Raw genomic sequence first — 20,342 nt, forward strand, 5'->3', positions numbered from 1 at the left:
GATGAGCATCATTATCATTGCTGCTTCATGTGGTGTAGTCCACTTGAGCCTTAGATCTTCCCAATTTTTACTCTCATATCCTAAAATGATCTGAAAAAACTGGATGAATAGCGTGGATAAAATACATACATCATGGTGGCCCCACAAAGCCCCTACCAATACCAATTTGCTTCCTGGCCGCTTCCCTAAAACACCTACTTTAGGCTACTTCTAACACCTAACATGACTTCCAACACATAATCCAAACACTATAACATCCAAACTCATGCTAGAGTGTTCTTATGGCACTTGATAGAGTGGAATATTATGAAAGGATTCATGTAGCTGACATCAGTTAGTTGTGATGAGGACCGCTCTACTCTTGTATGGCATAGTTTAGAAGGAATAGTTTTTCCATCTAGTGTAAAGCTGGCTGATGAAAGGTTGGTTGAAATTTGCAAATGATCTAGATTGATGGTTTATATATAGTCTATAGTACACTAAGAGCCCAATGTAACTAGGGTCAAACTGTAAACGGCATTTAACTTGTTTTAGTGGGCTCGCTCCACCATAATTTATGGTGGTGCTAAAAATCAAACTAATACATTCATTAGGTGGACCACACCATAGCAGACAATGGCAAACACCAAAAAACCTCCAAATCTATAAAGTAGTCACCTAGGTGGGGCCTACCATGATGTCCAGGAGAAGTTCACTATGTGAGTTTTTCTAGATCATTTTATTACATAGACCAAACATTGGATGGATAAGAACTCCCATGCCAGAAGGTGAATTAGGAAAGAATTGCCTGCCATTGAAACCTTCTGATGTTTATATGTCATCTAAATCATTCACAATGGGATAAAGTGAGAACAAAATATACTTAGCCGGATACAGAACTTGTGTAGTCATACAAATATTTCAATGGTGGTTATTAAATCTCAACTGTTTCCTCTTGTATGGACATCCCAAGTGTTGGATCAATCTGATTTTTGGTCTCTTGTCCTAAAATGATCCGGAAAAATAGATGGACAGAACGGATTTATTACGAATATCACGGTGGGCCCCCACCTAGCATTCCAGCACAAGAACTTCTGGTGAAAGGAAGTGGCCCTAGAATTTGGGATCTTGAATGTTTCAAATAAGTGAATTATTTGATGCACTGATCACATGCCAAGGACTTTGGGCATTCATTACGTTGGGTCCACTGAATATGCGGTGTACAGAAAAGTAACGTTGGACAGCTAATAAGAAGGGTCAAACTTGTATTAGATGACACCCAGATCCATAGCTCAACTGGCAGACTGAGTGGAGATACCTCGTTTCGGCTAACATGGAGTGTGTGCACTGACATGGGTGTGTACTCACAAGCTAACCCTCAAAAACAAAAAACAAAAAAAAAAAAAAAACTTGTGTGAGATGAATTGGCAGTTAGAGAAAAAGAAAATTCAATCGTAAAATTTCAATGCACGTGGGCTGCTCACTTGAGAAGTGTACCGTTCTGTGTTTAGAGATGAATCGCATGGATTTCTAACACGTGTACCATCTGCCCATTTCAACACGTATTCCAACACCCTGACGTCAGGAGGGGCGTGGATTGAGTACTGCCACACCAGGCCTTAGCCAGGGACAGACGATCCTGTCAAGGGATCTGTGAAGTTATCCAAGCTGTTTGTCCATTTTGAAAGATCATTCTAGGACTTCAGCCCAAAAAGGAGGTAGATTAAAGGCTCAATTAGATCACATAAGGTCATATATTTGAACGAAGGAAAAACATAAATATCAGCCTGATCTAATGCTTTTATGACCGTTAAAAGGTTTTCAACGGGAGTCATTCAATCCTCAGTGTTTCTTGTGGTCAGGTCCATTTTAGCTTTAAATCCGGTGAAATGCTCTGAGAAAATGGATGGACTGTACAGATAAAACGCATACATCACGGTGGGTACCCACAGAGCACTATAACCATCTATCTCTAAATATAACTAGGTGATGGTGGGAGTCGTACTCAATCCCCGTCCCATCAAGAGATGTTCAATTGCGACCGTCGGCCAGTATTTCTAGCCTTTATGTGCATGGATATTCCCTCTGCTTACATAAAGGTGCACAGGGAAGCTCTAGTCGAACTGGTTGGATTATAAATCGCAGTCCACCCAGCAGATAACTTTCAACCTGTAGTAGTTTTTCAAAATCCAACCCGTCTAATTTGTTAGTCCTATTGTATGAATCTCCATCCAAAAAAATCAGCCACATACAATTTTAAATTGGACCACACTTGTAATTTTATTTTATTTTTTGAGTTAGCTTGTTAGTACACACGCCACTGTAAGTTCACATTTCATCAGTTAGAATCTCCATCTAATTTTTGTTTTATGTATTTGATTGAACATGGTCTGATTGAGTTTCCCTAAACAATACCCAGCGAAGTAGAACGAATTATTGTTGCATTGTCAGGGATGTAATACATGTTGTCAGAAGTCTTCAAGTACGCTGCTCGAGCGATCGAGCGGGCCACTAGACCAGTTGAGGGTCCACTCGACCGGTCGAGGCCCGCTCAACTCAAAGTCTAGCGAGCTTATTTTTTGGGTGTCCGTGATGCTCGATTAGTCGAGGGTCAGGCTTGACCGGTCAAGCGGGTTGCTCGACTAGTCGAGGTTACACAGATCCTGCGCGGACTGCATAATTTTGAGGCGGTTTTCAAATTTTTTTTAAAGGAGATGCATAAGTGGAGTTTCCTAAACTATAAATACGAGTCCATAGGGCTATTCTAACGTATTCTAAGGCTTTCTAAAAGTTTTTCAATAGTACCTAAAAGGGTTTTAGGGTTATTAAAGGGTATAGCAAGGGTGAGATTCGAGATTGTTTGAATCGAGTAAGTCCTCTTTCTTGTAATTTCTATTTCATAGTGGATTTCTATCGCTTTGTGACTTGGTTTTTTCCCGCAAGGGTTTTCCACGTTTAATCTTTGTATTCTCTTGTGATTGTTTGTTACTCTTGGATTGTTATCCTAGATCTAGATCTGTGTGATTTCGCAGCACAAATCCCCGATAAGTGGTATCAGAAAAATCATTGAGGCATAGATCTGAATCTGCAGGATTAGTAATAATGGAAAATGACAATTTTGATATTGAGAAGTATTTAAGCAAAAATAATTTTGAGTTATGGAAGGTTAAGATGATTAGCAACCAAGCAAGGCGAGATTAAGGCTCTTGAGGAGCGGAAATCTACTATGAAAGATGATGAATGAGAAAACCTTGATAGTAATGCTTTAGCTTCTATCCGTTTATGTCTCACGGATGAGATTCTTTATAATATTTTGAGGGAGAAAACTGTAGCTATTTTGTGGGCGAAGTTAGAGAATATTTATGCAAAGAATTCCTCTGAAAATTTCCTACACTTGAAGCTACGGTGTTATACCTTTAAGATGACAGATGGTGGAGATGTAGAAGCTCATATCAGCAACTTTAATAAATTGATGTACAAATTGTTGGATATGGAGGAAGTTGGTCAAATATGAAGAACAGACATATATATTATTGAATTCTCTTCCTGCATCATATGAGTCTTTCGGGGACACGATGTGCACTGCAAATAAAACCCTAAGTGTTAACACCGTTATCTTAGCCCTTCAAGGGAAGGTTATGAGAAAGCTAAATGACGATATAGATGCACCTTCCGATATACTGATTACGGGGGGTAGAGATTCTAAGCAAGGTACAGGATCTTCAAGGCCTATATCCAAATCCAAAGACAAGAAAAAAGGAAAATTAAAGTGTTGGAATTGTGGGTTGTCTGAATACATGAAGAAGGATTGTAGAAAATTCAGCGGCTTCTTTCAAGGAGGCCAATGTTGTCACATCTGATGAAGAAACAAGTGGTGGTGATGTTCTGTCTGTGTCCATGATTGGACATGTTCACGACAATCATGCAGATGAGTGGATCCTAAACACAGGAGCATCATATCACATGACTCCTCATCAGAGTTAGTTTGCCAGTTATAGAGAATGCGATGGTTGCAGGTTTTTATGGGCAATGATAATGCCTGTAATGTCACACTACACTAGTCGACATGATAGGTAGGGAGATGAGAAAAAGGTCCATTTTTTTATATCTGGGACCGAATGTGATGCCCGTGTTACATCTGCTCCATTCATTCACTCCACAACTAATGTTAGGACGTGATCCCAAGAATAGGCATATCCAAAATTCAAGTTGTCCATGCCACAAGAAAAGTTGGAGTTGGATGTCCACCATTTCAAGCTGTGATGTGTTTTCACTTGATCTTGGTGTGAATGACCTTATGAATGGGTCGAATGGCGTGTGCCTGAGGAAGGTTTCAATGGTTGGTGTTTCTATCTTATTATTTTCTATGGTGTGGCCCAATTAAGGTATCTATTTGTCTCATTTTTAAGCTCATTTCCTAATACAGTTTTTAAAAAACAATTGACGGAGTGGATGTTACTTACACAAGCATCACGGTGGCCCTAATGGAGCTCTAGATGAGCAGCCCAAACTTAAGATGCTATGGTTATTTTTCTAATGGATATAGCTACATCAATAGTCTTCTCTTGGTATCACTTGTTAATCATACTCTGATGTATGTATTTTCCATTCCTTGATATTAATGTGAATCACCTTATAAACGGGTTGGATGCATGGCACGTAGACATCATAGTGGACCTTAGGAAGGTCTTATGAACTGGTTGATGGCCCCTGTTTTCTCAGTGATAGGTGTTTGACTGATCTCTTGAAAATGATGAGTGCGGATTAATTGTCTGTGTTGAAGGCACAGGAAATACCAGTGTTGTCACTTCTTCTTGGTCCAAGTCATTTCCAATAACTCCAGGTTATAAAATTCACTGAATTTCTGTATCTCAGATGGATTCTGTTGGGTCCTTGTCATGCCTTAGTGGTAGACCGATAGGAATTTCAACGTGAGGGGATTCTGCTGGGTCCTTGTCATGCCTTAGTGGTAGACCGACAGGAGTTTCAACGTGAGGTCATGTGTTCTAAGTACCCATTGTGATGAAATCCCACCATATGAGAGTGCATTGGTGTGTGTAATTTAAAATAAAAAAATTTTAAAAAAAAAATCCAGCTTAAGGCTATGAGACTTATTTTCCATCTAATGTGTTCATAAGGTCACACATGCTTGGATGAAGGTAAAACACAAATAAGTCTACATCACTTCTTGGGAGTTTGTGTCATATAGTAGCTAGATCACTAGAAGAAAAACGATCAAAGGCCACGGCCGGAAATCCGTAGCTACATAGTTTTTGCTACGAATCTTGTCCGTAGCACTTCCGTGCTTGTGGGTCGCTAAAGTCAAAAACTATAGCTACGGATTATATTCGTAGCAACAAAAGTCATTCGCTACAGGGAAAAGCCGTAGCTATAATTGTTGTAGCGAAATGCAGCTATGCCTACAAATTGAATCCGTAGCAATAGATATAATAGCTACAGATAAAGGCCGTAGCTATTATATCCGTAGCGACATGTTCCTATGGCTATAGATAATAGCTACGGTTTCATAGCCATAGATACGACTAAAATCCATAGCTACTTTTTGAAATTTTAAAAAAATTTATAATAATGGTGCCTGTTTCGATTGCAAGAACCTGCTATGATTGATAACTCATCTAAGCTTAATACTGATCGGAATAGTACATAAAATGCAATGAGGAAAAAAATATATATATATGCATTTATTACAATCCCTCATTCACATTTCTAAATAAACAATAAAATCACGCGTTATATCACTGACTAGCTTATCGGAAAATCCTAAAACAAGAATAAAGCAACAAAGAGTGAATAACAACCAGCCAGTCGCAGATGGGAAACTATTTCTCTATACCACATCAGTGCTTCCTCAAATCCATTATAGAGTCTATCATTTGGGTAGAAACTGAAGACATCTTGATCATGAGTCGATGCTGCCAAAATATAGAAGGTACTCATCATCTCCAAAATCAAGAAAAAATCTCTTTAAAATAATTAATTTAACAAATCACTTCAAAAGAAACTACCATCTCCAAATCCAAAACAGGGGATCAAGTTATCCTTCAGCTGGGCCCTTAATTTCCTAAGTGCATAAGAGTTTCTCAGTTTGCCCAATCAGGAGGGTGGACAGCCACTTGGTTGTTGCATCTGTGTCCCAAGATCCATCAATCCAATGTAACTAAAGCACAGTCCCACTTGTACAAATTGAAAAATATAGTATACCATTAACTTAGTCTTGGAAGTAACATATCATTCTTCAGGGCAAAAATGGGAAGGGATAGTCCTTATTTACCTCAATGTTCCTAGACAAATCCTTCAACTACTCAGTTAATTCTTGTCTTTTCTTTAGAGCTGCAGCCAGCAAGAACTCTTGTTAAGAGTCTAGATGAGAATGTATCACTACACAAACACATTGGAGATGGTGAAAATAACATTCTACATTACCCTAGTTAGAAATGTCTTCTATTGTTTTGGAAGTCCTCACTGCAAACCTCTGGAAGGATGGACTGAAAAAGCAAATAGAAGATCCTATTATCAGCTGAATAAAGAAAATTCAGGTTTTAAAAAATAATGATTTTTATGTGTTGCTTCCCAACGTCCAAATACAACATAAAACGCTGCATTGGATAGCGAGGGGAGCTTTCTTTTTTGCTTCACTTCAATGAATAGCTGCAAGAGTGGAACCATTCAAGCAGCCAAAAGAATACACAAAAGAAGCTGTGATATTCACAAAAACTGTTGCAACTGCAATACACAATAGCTGACAAGGTTTGCAAATCTGTTTCGCAGCACCAGACCAGTCAAAAATGGTTGTACCAGGCTGATACAATAAGCCAAACCATGATAACTAATCTCAAAAAAAAAAGAGAAAAAGTTCATGCATAAAAAAAGGAGAGTATAGATAGCACATATCTCCAATTCATTCACATATGGGAAATATTTTTTTTTATTTTTTATTTTTAAAGTCTCAGCCCCTTAGATGTTCTTTGTTCCGATCATCTCCGCATTCGGTACAGGTCTATGGAGTCATCATCGACATATGGCAAATGGAAAATTAATGCCCACTAAAAAATAAAAAAGCAAAACTAAGGGTCATGAAAATATATTACAGGGATTTCATCTGACCTACAATGCATGCACAGGTTTAATTACAGTGTTGCACTTAGTTCAAACACATACAAATCTCACCATGAACCAAATCATCCATTTTTGAGTGGTGAGCCCAACAGTGTATGGCCCACAAAAAAAAAAAAGAGCTATTATTTCTTGTTTGTATTTAGCAATAACTTCCAAGGGAATATTAACCTTGATGATGAAGTATGAATATATTCCACAAAATGAAATGCTCTGAATTATGTTCTAAATTTGGCCACAAAAGAACAGGAGTAATATTCTGTAGAAGGCTAGAAGCAATCAAACAAAACAAAATTTGTATCATCCTAGCAAGTGCATAATATGCAACATGATGCAGGAAGATGCTAATTCGAACTAAAATACACCTAAATATGCAACAATCCAAGTAAAAAACCAATATAAATTGCTAAAGCAAAATTGAAGAAAGCAGTGGAAATTTTAAGCAAGTATAAAAGCTTACACCTATCAACAACCAAAGAGGTAGCACAACCAGATGCAAAAGACGTTAGAACCTGGCAAAGAAAAATAAAACCATCAATTCCCCAGACAACCAAAAAATATAATGGTCCGGTGAAAGTGGAATGAGGAATGCAACATAACCCGTGATAGGGTTTTCAATTGTACTAGTATCACTTCAATTCAGATATGTAATCAAGAGATGGACAGAGAGTGTACAGCGTTCTTGGCTAAATATAATGCAGGGACTTTGTATTTTTCAAACATGAGTTCTGCTGTCCTGTCAGGGATCCAATAGAACAAGTTAGAAGATACACTATGAAGAGAAACAAGTACATTCTCCAATATAAATTATACAGCCAACAAAAATGCCTAATAGATGAAAAGGCAGACACTTCATTAGGATATCCAGTCAAAATTATAAATCAAAAGAAGCAAGCCACAATAGAATTAATTACCAAAAGCCTAGGCCCACAATGCAGAAACATAAACTCCTAAATAAATTCTTGCTTCTTTTTTTTATTCGGCCAAAGCTCGACAACCTCGCACCTAGTGAAATGTCAAAAGAAGAGCAGAGAACCTTGAAAAACAATAGAAGAGAAAGAAATAAAAGAGCATTGCCTTTGGAATTCATGACTAACCTTGAACTGCCACCATCAAACCCAAGCAGACAATTCAGTGGAAGATTTGGAAATCAAAACAAACCAAATTTCCAGGAACTAATGAGTTCTGCATAAAATATGAACAGAAAATCCAGCGAGCGATTAAAAAGAAAAAAGAAAAAAGAAAAGCAACACAAACCCCACAAAGAAATCAATGTAATATATAATAAAATCAAGCAAAAGATTATCTACAAACAATTGTGAATACAAAGGTGGCAGGGAAACCCATGAACAAAATAAACTTACAGAATCCAAATGACCCAGAGAACATCTAAAAGGATGACCTCCATCTGGCTTTACCAAATCGTCCCCCTCCACCATTGGGTCCATATTGGAAGAGGCTCTCCATAGATCTAGGCATAACCCAAGAAACCTTCAAATGGATAAAAATACCAGACCAAACACCTAGGGAAAGGTGCAGTGAATAAAAAGATGATGGACAAACTCCACATCCTCAAGGCATAGAAGACTGGCATTTGGCAATATCATTACTCTTTTCTGAAAATTGTCAATTGTAAGAATTTGATTCCTACCAGCAAGCTACGTAAATGCTGCAATTTTAAGAGGAACTCCATAAGATTGGACAACTCTGACCACCCATTTGTTGTGAGCTTTGCATGTTGAGAGGATGGTTGGCTGATTTGTAGCAAACAGTCACATTTTCAGGCCTCAGATCGGATGGCTACTACAGACCAGTCCCCTCGATGATAGGGATATGGCCCATCCATTTGGCATACTACAAAATCAATGGTCCTGATCACCTTGCGCTAGTGCCACATGGACAATAGAGATGTCATGGGACTCGGTAAAGTTGTATTCAGGGATGTATGTATTTGACAGAAGATACACACATGAGAAATACAAACATCGAACTTTCCAAAGGGAATAATACCCAACGATCACAGGGCAAAATCATCAAAGTAAAACCAATTTGCAATCTTTTCACAAAAAGAATTTCATGGAAAATTCAAAAGCTTCTAAAGTCAGATTAGGAACATGCATTGAAAGAACCATCTCAGATTCACCTCATTAGCATCAAAACATGGAATTGGAAACAAAGCAAGAATCAAAGAAGAATAAACAAGCAAAATAGGCAAATTTCCAAATCCTGAAATTGGAATTTCAGAAAAATGCAAAACAGTGTAACAGAATCTCTAGCAGCACTAGTTCAATCCTAAAGCAACCCCACCTGGAAACATCAAAACTGTTCATCCCAAACAATCACAACCGCTCAATTACATATAGATCGAAACGACTTTCCTGTCGAACCCCTTTGTGTTTGTGTGAATCTCTGACTGCGCCAAATCTCCTCCAACCAATCACATTCCCACGCAATGTACATAAACACGCCACTTCATCTAACCAATCAATGTCCCAAAACCCCAAAATTTCTCCGCTTCAAAAAAAAAAAAAAAAAAAACTTTTTCCACTAAATTAAAAATACAGATAACTGAATTAAAATTCTCACCAAATCCCAATATTTCAATTTTAGAAAATGCAATAATCTACTAACACCACAACAGAATCTCTATCAGCGCCAATTCAATTCAAAACCAATCCCATCCAGAAACATCAAAACCGTCCAGCCCAAAACAATCACCACCGCTGAATTATGCATCCACTAACCCATCACATTGCCATTCATTTAACCAATCAGCATCTCAAAGCCCCAAAATTTCTCCACTTCCCATATAGAAAAAAAAAAAACTATTTCCATGAATTTGAAAATACAGATAACTACTGAATAGAAATTCTCTTAAAATAATTGAGAGAGAGAGAGAGATTCGTCCTTGCCATGGGATCCAACCTGAAAATGGCAGTAGTGTCGACCTCCGAAAGAAGCAAGAATCAATCCAGAAGGAGTAGAGACTCTAGAAATGAAATCCAGCAGAAGCAAGAAAAAAGATTCAGAGAGAGCGCGAGAGAGAGGAGGAGAATGAGAGAGATGGAGCAAAGATCGGGAGGAAGAGAGTGGATTAGGGAAAGGAGATTAGGGAATGCGGAACGGAGAGAGAGAGAGAGAGAGAGAAATAGCCTTTTTGGGCGCGACTCTGTTTTGAGCGCGCGCCCAAATTTGGGTGTCTGTCTCACGTACGGACATGGACGGTCCTAATAGGGCTCCGTGGGGCCCACCATGATGTATTTGGTTTATCCATTCCGGTCCATAATTCTATTAAATTATTTTAGTTCATGGTACCAAATTTACGATATATTGAAATCTCAAGTAGACCACACCAGAAGAAGCAAATGTGATTTAATATCCATATTTCCTACCATGTGGTCCACTTAAGTATTCGATCTAGCTGATTTTTTATTTCATCCTCTAACGTAATACTTTCAAATATATGGATGGCTTAGATAGAACATATAGTTTTTTTTAGGCCCCATAGAGCCCCTTACAACACCATTAATTATTAATAATGTGTCAACTTTTTTGCTACGGATTAAAGCCGCAGTAAATATAGCTAAGGTTTATATCCGTAGCAAAAAACTTACGTGGTCTGTATCGTTTACCCCTTTTTTTGGTAGTAGACGGATCCAAGATCATCGTGGACCACATCATTTGGAATGATATTCTTGATTGAATTCAGATCCAAATCGGGAATGTGCATGTTAGATAATTATTGAGTCGGTGTATGACTCATAGGGTGGTCTATTCATTCAGGTGTTGGATTCGACATTCGAATGTCCACCTTGTGGGTATCTAGAATGGGAAAGATTCAACAGAAACTATTGTTGAATGTTGAATGTAGTATGTTAGACGTGGGATGTGGATCTGCCTCAGTCTGGATTTTGCCGTAAACATATAGGTTTCAATTTGGATGTTCGGTGTGGATTAAACGCACATGTATCACGGTGAGCCACATAGATGATGGTTGGACCGTACATCTTGCTGAATGGGTCGTATAGTTGATTGCGAAGCGATCATTTTCCAAAAATGAAGCTGACTCAGAATTTAGGTGGACCACGACACGAAACGGTCATGATTGAATCCCCACCATTAAAAACTTCATGTATTCCACCAATTGTAAGATTTGACATCCAACATGTTGATAAGGTCATAAACAACTAGAAGAAGAGACCACATAATTGTCATCTTCATTGAAAGCTTTTGTAGCACACGAGAAGTCTGTTATAGTTAATTACCATGGTTTCCTTATCCATGGGTCCCGTGGGATTTGGAGCTGCTTCATTCTTTGGGTCATGCCCTAAAAATTGAGCTTCATATACATATGGTTGGCACGGATGTAGTCACATACATCACAGCGGGCCACATGGCCAGGGGTTCCACACACCTCAGTGGATTCGGGGTTTCTCGATTCTTGCATATTCCACATCGATTGAGGATTTTGACCAAAAAACCGATGTGGTATTTCCAAATGCCGTTAATACTGGATGGATTAAACAAATGTCCTACATATATATCACCTGACACTTTTTCTTTTTTGTTTTTTGATGTTGGGAAGAAATTACCCTTTGCTGACTTTAGCGTTCAACCAGTGTGTGACAGCTGCTAGAGGGATTCAGATGGTTAAACACCGTGGGGCCCACTATGGTGTTTGTTAGAAATCCAAACCGCTCACATGTTTTGTTAAATCATTTTATTACAAGATCTCAAAAATGAGGTAGATCCAAAACTCAAGTAGGCCACACAATAGAAAACAATTGAGATTGTACACCCACATTGGAAACATTCATAGACTGCAAAAGCTTTGGATCAGGCTAATATTTTTATTCTTTCATTCCATCTTCGTCACAAAGAGTTTATGAACAGTTTGGATTGCATATAAGCATCACAGTGGAGCTTAGAAAAATTTGAATGGTAGGCAATTCTTTTCCACCATTTTGAGTCATGTGGTCCACCTGAGTTTCAAATCTGTTTAATTTTTTGTCTCATGTCTAAGCATTATCTTCCAAAATAAATGGATGGAGTGGATTTTCTACAAACCTCATGGTGGGCCTAACATAACTTATGGTAGAAACCGACTTCAAAAAGTTTCTCTCGATATCCATATCAATGTAACATGACCTTATGCGCTAACCGAATCTATCCAGAGATGGACGGTCTTGTTAAGCCCACTATGATGCATACATTTTAACCATGCCGTCCATCCATTTCGAAAGATCATTTCAGGGAATGAACCCAAAATTTAGGCATACCAGAGGCTCATGTGGAACATACCATAGAAAGTAATGAGATTCAAAACCTATCATTGAAAACCTCCCGGGGCCATAAAATTTTTTGATGCAACTCTTTTTTAGCCCATGACATTAAATTAAATTATAAATCCAATGGACGGGGTAGATTCGACACATAATCCACAGAAGGACCCGCAACCCTTATAACATGACAATCTCGACCTTTACCATATTACAATCACGATCTTAACCCTTATAAGATACCACTACGATCTCAAACCTTATAACATAAGAACCTCGACTTTTACTATATTACAACCACGATATCAACCCTTATAATATGACAACCTTGACCTTTACCACATTGCAATCACAATCTCGACTTACCACATTACAATCACAACCTCGTCTCTTATAACATATAACCACACCCTCAACCCTTATAACATGATAAGCTCGACTCTTACGGCATTACAATTACGACCTCGATCCTTGTAACATAACTTTTGTTACGAATTTAATTTGTAGTCCTTGATTCATTTTTTATAGTGAAGGTAATGAATAAATAACAATCTTGACCCTTAACAAATGATAACCTCGACTCTTAACACATTAAAACCACAACCTTTACCCTTATAATATACAACCACGACCTTTGCCTTATAACATGATAACCTTGACCTTTACCATGATACAACTACGACTCTTATAACATGATAACCTTAACCCTTACCACATTACAACCACGACCTCGACTCTTATACTATAAGCTCAACCTTTACAACATTACAATTATGGTACCAATGGCTACAGACTAAAATATTTTTTTACTACGGATTTAATTCATAGCATTTGATTCATTTTTGGTTCGCTACGGATTTAATCCATAGCATTTGATTCATTTTTAGTAGTGACGGTAGTGAACAAATGACAACATCGACCCATAACACATGACAACCTTGACCTTGACAAACTCAACTCTTAAGGCATGAAAATCTCGACCTTGATAACCTCGATTCTCAACACGTACTTCGACCCTTAACACATGACAACCTCAACCCTTAACATATGATAACCTTGACCATGACAACCTCAACCCTCAGCAGATGACAACCTCGACCCTTAACACATGACAACATCAACCTTTAACACATGAAACCTCAACCCTGACCCTTAACACTATAAAAGAATACCATCAGTGGAGTCCATCATTGCATATGTGCGAAATCCACTCCATCCATTAACTTCAGAATTTGATGGAAGACTATGATTGGAAGCATGATCAATATACGCCACCTACATTGACCACATTATAAGAAAATAGTTCGTATCGAACAAACATTATTATAATTTATCAAGTTTTGTGGGCAACAAAGAGATCATGTTAACAAAAAGTTATCATCTTTCCAAATAAATGACTATAAAAAAAAAAATGAATGTACTGGTCAAGATTCTTTATGACTAATAAAAACTTCTATCCACATCACCTTTTCAGAATTGAATATAACATAACTTATTCTTCACTAAAAAATGGAACAACAACTAATGATCCAAAGGACGATACCAATTTGGTATTTAAAAAAAAAAAAAAAAAAAACTTTCCAAAACTTGTCAAATGACTATTGTGAAAATATTTGAAACTTCTCTTTCATTTTGAGAATTCGACAAGTACGTGTTCCATGGGAAGCACCATAAATATCAATTTACAACTTATTGACAGGTACATATATTGCCCAAGCAAAGGACGTTGGTCACGTTGACTAATTGCTCTTTATACTTGGTGCACCAAACAGGGTCGATGAAGTCAATCATTTCTGACTGCCTTGGCTCAAGCTAATAAGAAATAAGAATTGCCTTTTTATACCCAATAACCTAGGTATTGGGAAAATAAAACTGGATCAATGCAACTCGGACTCGTTCATATGACAGAGAAATATCCCTAGCAGTCGTTGATGATAAGCGAGGGTATATGTCGGATCTTATGCCAGTCGTCTCCTTCGTCTTTTCGTGCCCTTTCTCCGAATTCCTCCGGCATGCCTCTCACCTTCAATTTTTGAAGGGTGCTGATATGTTGCAATCCATCAGGAAGCATCTTCAATCTTCTGCATTTCCAAATCTTCAAATGTCTAAGATTCGGCATCGATCCTTCTTCCACCCTCCACTCCTCTAATTCATCCAAGTCATAAATAGTCAAATAGTCGAGCAGTGGAAACCCTCCGACCGAGCAAACCATTTCCTTTCCAACGTAAGATCTCGAGAATAAACAGAGTCTACGAAGGTTCGGCAGCATCTCCAGCGTTCCAATCTGGTCTCGCTCTAATTGGGACCCCTCCAAGAGTAGCGAAGTGAGGTTAGGTGGGAACTCATGTACGTCTGGTAATTTCTCTAAGGATCCGTCCAAACTTATGTTAAATAGATGGTGATGATTTGAGAAGGATGCAAAAGCTGGAATTGAGGAATCAGCACGTGCCTCTACCCACAAATTTCTGAGGCGGACCAATTTACAAATGGAATGGGACAATGACATTTTGAGATCTCCCCTAATCGTCAAATCTCTCAAATTGGTTAGTTTCTCCAACCCATCTTCTATCCAGCTGCCCCCCTCTACTATTTTTAGAGTCTGGAGATTGCTTAAGCGATGGATTTGCATGATGTTGCTGATTCGACATGGCTGGTTTATATACTTCCCTACGAGTAGGTGTCGTATCTGCTCCATCTTCCAAATATCATCTGGTAGTGTTATTATATTTGTATCCCATAGATCGAGAGTCGGTAAATTGGACAGGCGAGTTATGGTGGACGGTAGCCTTTCTAACCCGGTTCCCCTAAGACGTAGGTACCTCAAGTGGATTAGATACCCTATTTCATCCGGAAGACGAGAGAGGTCTAGGAATTGGAGATCCATCACCCTGAGCAATTTGAAAGCTCCCAAGAGGATTTTCAACTGTGGTTTTTCCAACATCTCTCTCTCATAACTGAAGCGCAACAAAGAGCGGAGTTGTGGAGTGGAGCGGTTAAGAGAGATGGACTTACTGATGTCACCACAAGTAATTGCAAGTCGGCGAGCCTTTGTAGGTAATTCAGGCGCCATGTTCCCATGCACTTCGAGAAATCTCTCCTCCTTCGCTTCTGATATTGAGAGGTCTCGTAGAAGATCATGAATACGGCATATAAAAACCGTTCCATTGCTCTCCCTGCTTGCCACCTGAATCATGCTTCTACTGATGAGCTCATCCAGGTAATCCTCCGCAACATCCTCCATTTCTTCTTCTCCTCTTCTCTGCACGAATCCTTCTGCTATCCACAACTGAATCAATTGGCGGACATTGATTTCAGAGTCTTCAGGAAAAGCTCCAAAATAAAGAAAACAGGGCTTCAAGTAACAGGGCATGTCATGGTAACTCAGGGCCAATATGCCTGAGATCTCATCTTCTTTGCTTTCATGTAGCCACCATTCCACACTTTTAAGAACCTTCTCCCACGTATTCACTGACTTCTCTTTTATTGATAGGACGCCTCCTAATACCGCAATTCCTAGAGGTAAACCTCCACATTTGGCGACCATCTTTCTCCCCAACTCTTCCAGATTTGGAGGGCACGTAGGAGAAAGATTTCCGGGAAGTGCTCTCTTACAGAACAGTGACCAGCTCTCGTTTCCATCCAGCAAACGGAGTTTATGGGGTGTACTCTGTGCGTCTGCATGCCTTGCTACATCTTCATTGCGAGTCGTGAGAAGCACTCTGCTGCCATTTTCCGTATCTGGAAATACAGAAACCAAACTGTCCCAAGCTTGTCTACTCCATATATCATCGATTACCACCAGATATCTCTTCCTTTGTAAGTGCTGAGAGAGTTCCTGCCGCAAGTCTTCCTCAGTCATCATCTTCTTGTCATCTCGTTCGAGGGCTCTAAAGCATTTTATAATGCTCAGTAAAAGCTCCCGGACTAGATATTGTTGAGAGACATACACCCAAGCATGAAAATCGAAACTCTTCTTTACATGGATGTCATTGTAAACTTTCTTTGCGAGAGTAGACTTACCTATTCCTCCCATACCCGTGATCGAAATAACAGCACGCCGCGCATCTCCTTCAGTCAGCTGCCGCACCAGTGTCTCTGTCTCGTCCTCAAAACCGACCACATCGATGGGAGTCATCTTCTCCCTCCGCAGCTGGCTTTGATTTGAAGAAGACGAAGCTTCTCCACCAACTGATATATTGCCGACGCCGTACTGTGATATGTTCTCCTTGATCTCGCCGAGCCTTCTTTCTAGGTTGAGGATCTTCTTTCCAACCTCGTGGATGGCTGGTATGGCTTTGATGCAACCACCAAAACTACTTAGGCATCTCACCAATCCAGCACTTGTCTCAGCTCGTTTCTGTTCAATGTTAAAGATGTAGGAGTCGATGACATCCTCAGCATCGTAGGCTACGTCTCTTATTTGAGTCACCCAAATCTTAAATCTTTTATTCTCTCTGCCAATACTATCGACATCTTCGAGGAAGGCACGCATCCATTCAAGTTTGGTTCGAAGGGATATGATCTGATCATCTACTCCGAATAGCAAATCCGCTTCCTTCGTTACAACATCGTTCAATTTTTGTATGACCAACTGAACAATACTCTCCATTTTTTCAATCTCACTTCCTCTTCTTCAGAAGGCTCGTCTTGAAAACAAGTCTTTCTGAACTATTATTACAACAAGGAAGATACATCCGTTGCAAAAGCAAAGGCACTCAATTATTTCTGCATAACGTCTGTTTCTAGCGAACAGGGTTTCCCGTACCCTAAAATGTAATTGGTCCACGTCATTTTCGCTGTCGTCACCGTCATGCTTTAATTAAAAAAAATTAATTACAAAATACGTACGCGGATTAGATATTGAATAGCGAGACTCAGCTAATGAAGTGACGTCACCAAGTTATGTGGGCCCCATCATGATGTATGTTTTGTATCCACGCCGTCCATCCATTTAGAGAGATCATATTAGGACGTTATCCAAAGAATGAGTCAGATACAAAGCTCAAGTGGACCCCACCACAGAAAAGAGACGGGAGAGTGACATCCACCGTTACAAAGTTAAAACGGCCACAAAAGTTTTCGATCAAGCTGATATTTGTGTTTTCCTTTCTTTTATGTCTGCGTTGACACATGAACAGGTTCGATTTCAAATAAACATAATGGTGGACCTTCATAAGGTTTCAACGGTGGGCATCACTCTCCCCACTGTTTTCTGTGATGGAGTCCACTCCAGCCTATGGATTTACCTCGTTCTTTGAATCATGCACTAAAATGATCTCTTCAAATGTATGGACGGTGTGGATACAACACATACGCAATGGTGGGCCCACGGAACTTGCTGTTGTCAGCCTAATACTTTTTAGCGTAATGAAGTATTTAATATTTAACAATGAGTGTTGAACTACTAGTCTTTCATTTGATGTGTTCCACGTCATTTTTGAATTTGCCTCACGAATAAAATAGTCTGCCAAAAAAAAAAATTTGCGTGGATGGAATTATGGTAAGGCTCACGTAGCACGGTAAATAACCACCTCCCTACTGGGTTGTCAGTAGATCAGTAAGTTCTACTGGTCTCATCACGGGGTATTTGTTATACCGAAACCGCACATCCAGTTGGCGAGCTCATCTTAAGGCTTGAATTGAAAAATAACATTGATCTAACTATCAAGTGGACTACACTGCTAAAGGCACTGAGAATTAAACATCTACCATCAAAACCTTTTTATGGGTGTCGGAAGTTTTAGGTTAACATGAAATTTGTTTTTCTTTTTCTTTGAGGCCTTTTTAACCTTATCAACAGATGGATGGAAAATAAGCATTATGGTGAGTTTTACTAATTTTTTAACTGTGAAAATCATTTTCCCCACCGCTATTCGTGGTGTTGCCGAAAAATGAATAAACGGTGTGGAGGTAAAAAATACAGCAACTGTAGGGCGATGAAACTTTGATCTCCTTTGAACCGTTCGTACAACTTCCGAGCTCGTGGAGCGTCAGCGCTCCTCTTCGAATGACAAGTACCTTTACACCAGCCAATCCTCCGAAAACTTATCTTATTCGCACGACACGTACGTGTACACCAGCCAATCCGCTTCCCCCGATACCTTATCCTATCCTTGGATCCACTGGTGTCAGTGAGACCTGGGCGCACTTCCAGCACCTTATCGAAGGACGTGTCGTGGCTACTACCAAGTATATAGGAAAGTGGTCATTCAAACTTTTTTTTTATTTTTTTCGTTGACTGACTTTGATTTAAAAACACAAGACTATTCATTGATTAAGAAAGGCCATCAACCACATACGCCTGTTTGGCCGGGCGAATCCATGGGATTAGGAGGGATGGGATGAATTTTAAGGTAATGATAGTGGTGCCAGTGGATTGGTTTAAGATCCGTGGGATTTCTATATCCCGGGATAAGTTCACTTGGTTTGTTTGGCACGTGGCATATCATAGGATTTTACCTCCCAATCCATCCAACCAAGGGATGGGATCAAGTTTAAGGTAATTAATGATGGTGATATCAGTGGATTGTTTTAAGATATATGGGATTGCTTATATCCCGGGAGAAGTTCACCGGGCCTGTTTGGCTCGTCATGCATATCCCTGGATATTGCGATCCCATCCCTCCTAATATCGTGGGATCAATTCGGCCAAGCAGGCCCTTTTAGGGTTTTGATTTGGGCCTTGCATCCAGGAGTACACGTCCACTTGAATGCATTATTCAAACCGCTTTTATCTTTTTATTAAGAAAGGCCACCAACCATGTTGCATCCAGGACTAGATGGGTCCACTTCGATGCATTATTCAAACTGCTTTTATTTTTTCGATTAAGAAAGGCTACCAACCACATACATTCGAATTTTGATTTTGGCCTTGCATTCGGGACTAGATGGGTCCGCTTGGATGCATTATTCAAACTTTAAAAAAATAAAATAAAAAATTATTGGCAGGGAGATATCCTACATTGGGAGGAGAGCTGGGTATGGGATGAGTTGACTCAGCAAACTTGACTCGTCTGACTTGTTGAGATCTGACTCGGCCTAATTGAGTGGGTGAGTTGATTTGAACCGAGTAGACTTTGTCGAAACTAAACTCAAACTGAGTTGCGTTTGGGTAACCTAGTCAAGCTGAAATCCAACTCGACACTGACCTGAGTCGATTCGAAACCCTCCTCAACTCGGTTTCGGGTTGCATGTGTGTATGTGTGTATTATTTTTTTTTTTAAAGACTTAATCTAACCTACACATTACACCCGACCCGACCCCTGTTGAGATTTGTGGTTTTTTTAAAAAACATATATTTCAAAATTTTGGGATTTTGCCACCAAAACGCTTTTTGGGAATTTCAAATTGAAAAGTGCAGTGTGTGCTTTTGTCCCACATCGGAAATGAAAAGAAGAAAATCGTGGTTTATATGAGAATGTCTGTGTAGTATCCTTACTTGGAGCTTTGGAGATTGTGATGCTCGGGTTGCATGTTCCAGTGATACACTGAAACACATGCACGCACTCGTGCTTAGGCACGGTGTGAGCAGTGTGGCAGTAATAGCGCTAGTTGGCACACCTTGCACTTTGCACATGCGCATCATGTCGCAGATAGGTCGCTCTCTCGCAACCTTATGCAGAACATCGCGAGACGATGTGAGTGGTCTAGTATGAACCCAGGTGCGATGGGTCTGAAATGAGTCAGGACTTTATAGGTGACTGAGAACAGTCAGATTATTAATCTAAAACGGTCAGCCATTTCTAAAAACGACTATGAGCCTTGAAAGCCTTGGTTTAAAAATGGACGGGATATGATGATCTAACGGTCAGATCTTCCGATCCAATGACCAAAAACAACTGAAATTAACGATCAATAGACAAACATTTTTCAAACATTCTGAACCATTGATGGCCACCTAACAACGGTCCAATCCCTGGTGCCTATATAAACTGGACCATTCTGGTCCAA

At 39.4% G+C, this 20,342-nt stretch overlaps 1 protein-coding gene and 2 non-coding genes across 3 annotated transcripts; all 3 read right to left on the reverse strand.

Annotated features, from left to right (window-relative positions):
• Nucleotides 1-6,558: 6,558 nt before the first annotated feature.
• LOC131257271 (small nucleolar RNA snoR136) lies at nucleotides 6,559-6,698 on the reverse strand. Its single transcript, XR_009177279.1, has one exon. It is a non-coding gene; the product is annotated as a small nucleolar RNA snoR136 (small nucleolar RNA).
• A 242-nt stretch (nucleotides 6,699-6,940) lies between these two features.
• LOC131257092 (small nucleolar RNA SNORD25) lies at nucleotides 6,941-7,019 on the reverse strand. The gene has a single exon (XR_009177112.1). It is a non-coding gene; the product is annotated as a small nucleolar RNA SNORD25 (small nucleolar RNA).
• Nucleotides 7,020-14,310: 7,291 nt separating this feature from the next.
• LOC131255360 (probable disease resistance protein RF9) lies at nucleotides 14,311-17,001 on the reverse strand. The gene has a single exon (XM_058256056.1). It carries the CDS (start codon nucleotides 16,999-17,001, stop codon nucleotides 14,311-14,313), a length of 2,691 nt encoding a protein of 896 aa, XP_058112039.1.
• Between the last annotated feature and the right edge of the window lie 3,341 nt (nucleotides 17,002-20,342).

Source organism: Magnolia sinica, chromosome 9 (assembly GCF_029962835.1).
Source record: "Magnolia sinica isolate HGM2019 chromosome 9, MsV1, whole genome shotgun sequence".
NCBI lineage: Eukaryota > Viridiplantae > Streptophyta > Magnoliopsida > Magnoliales > Magnoliaceae > Magnolia > Magnolia sinica.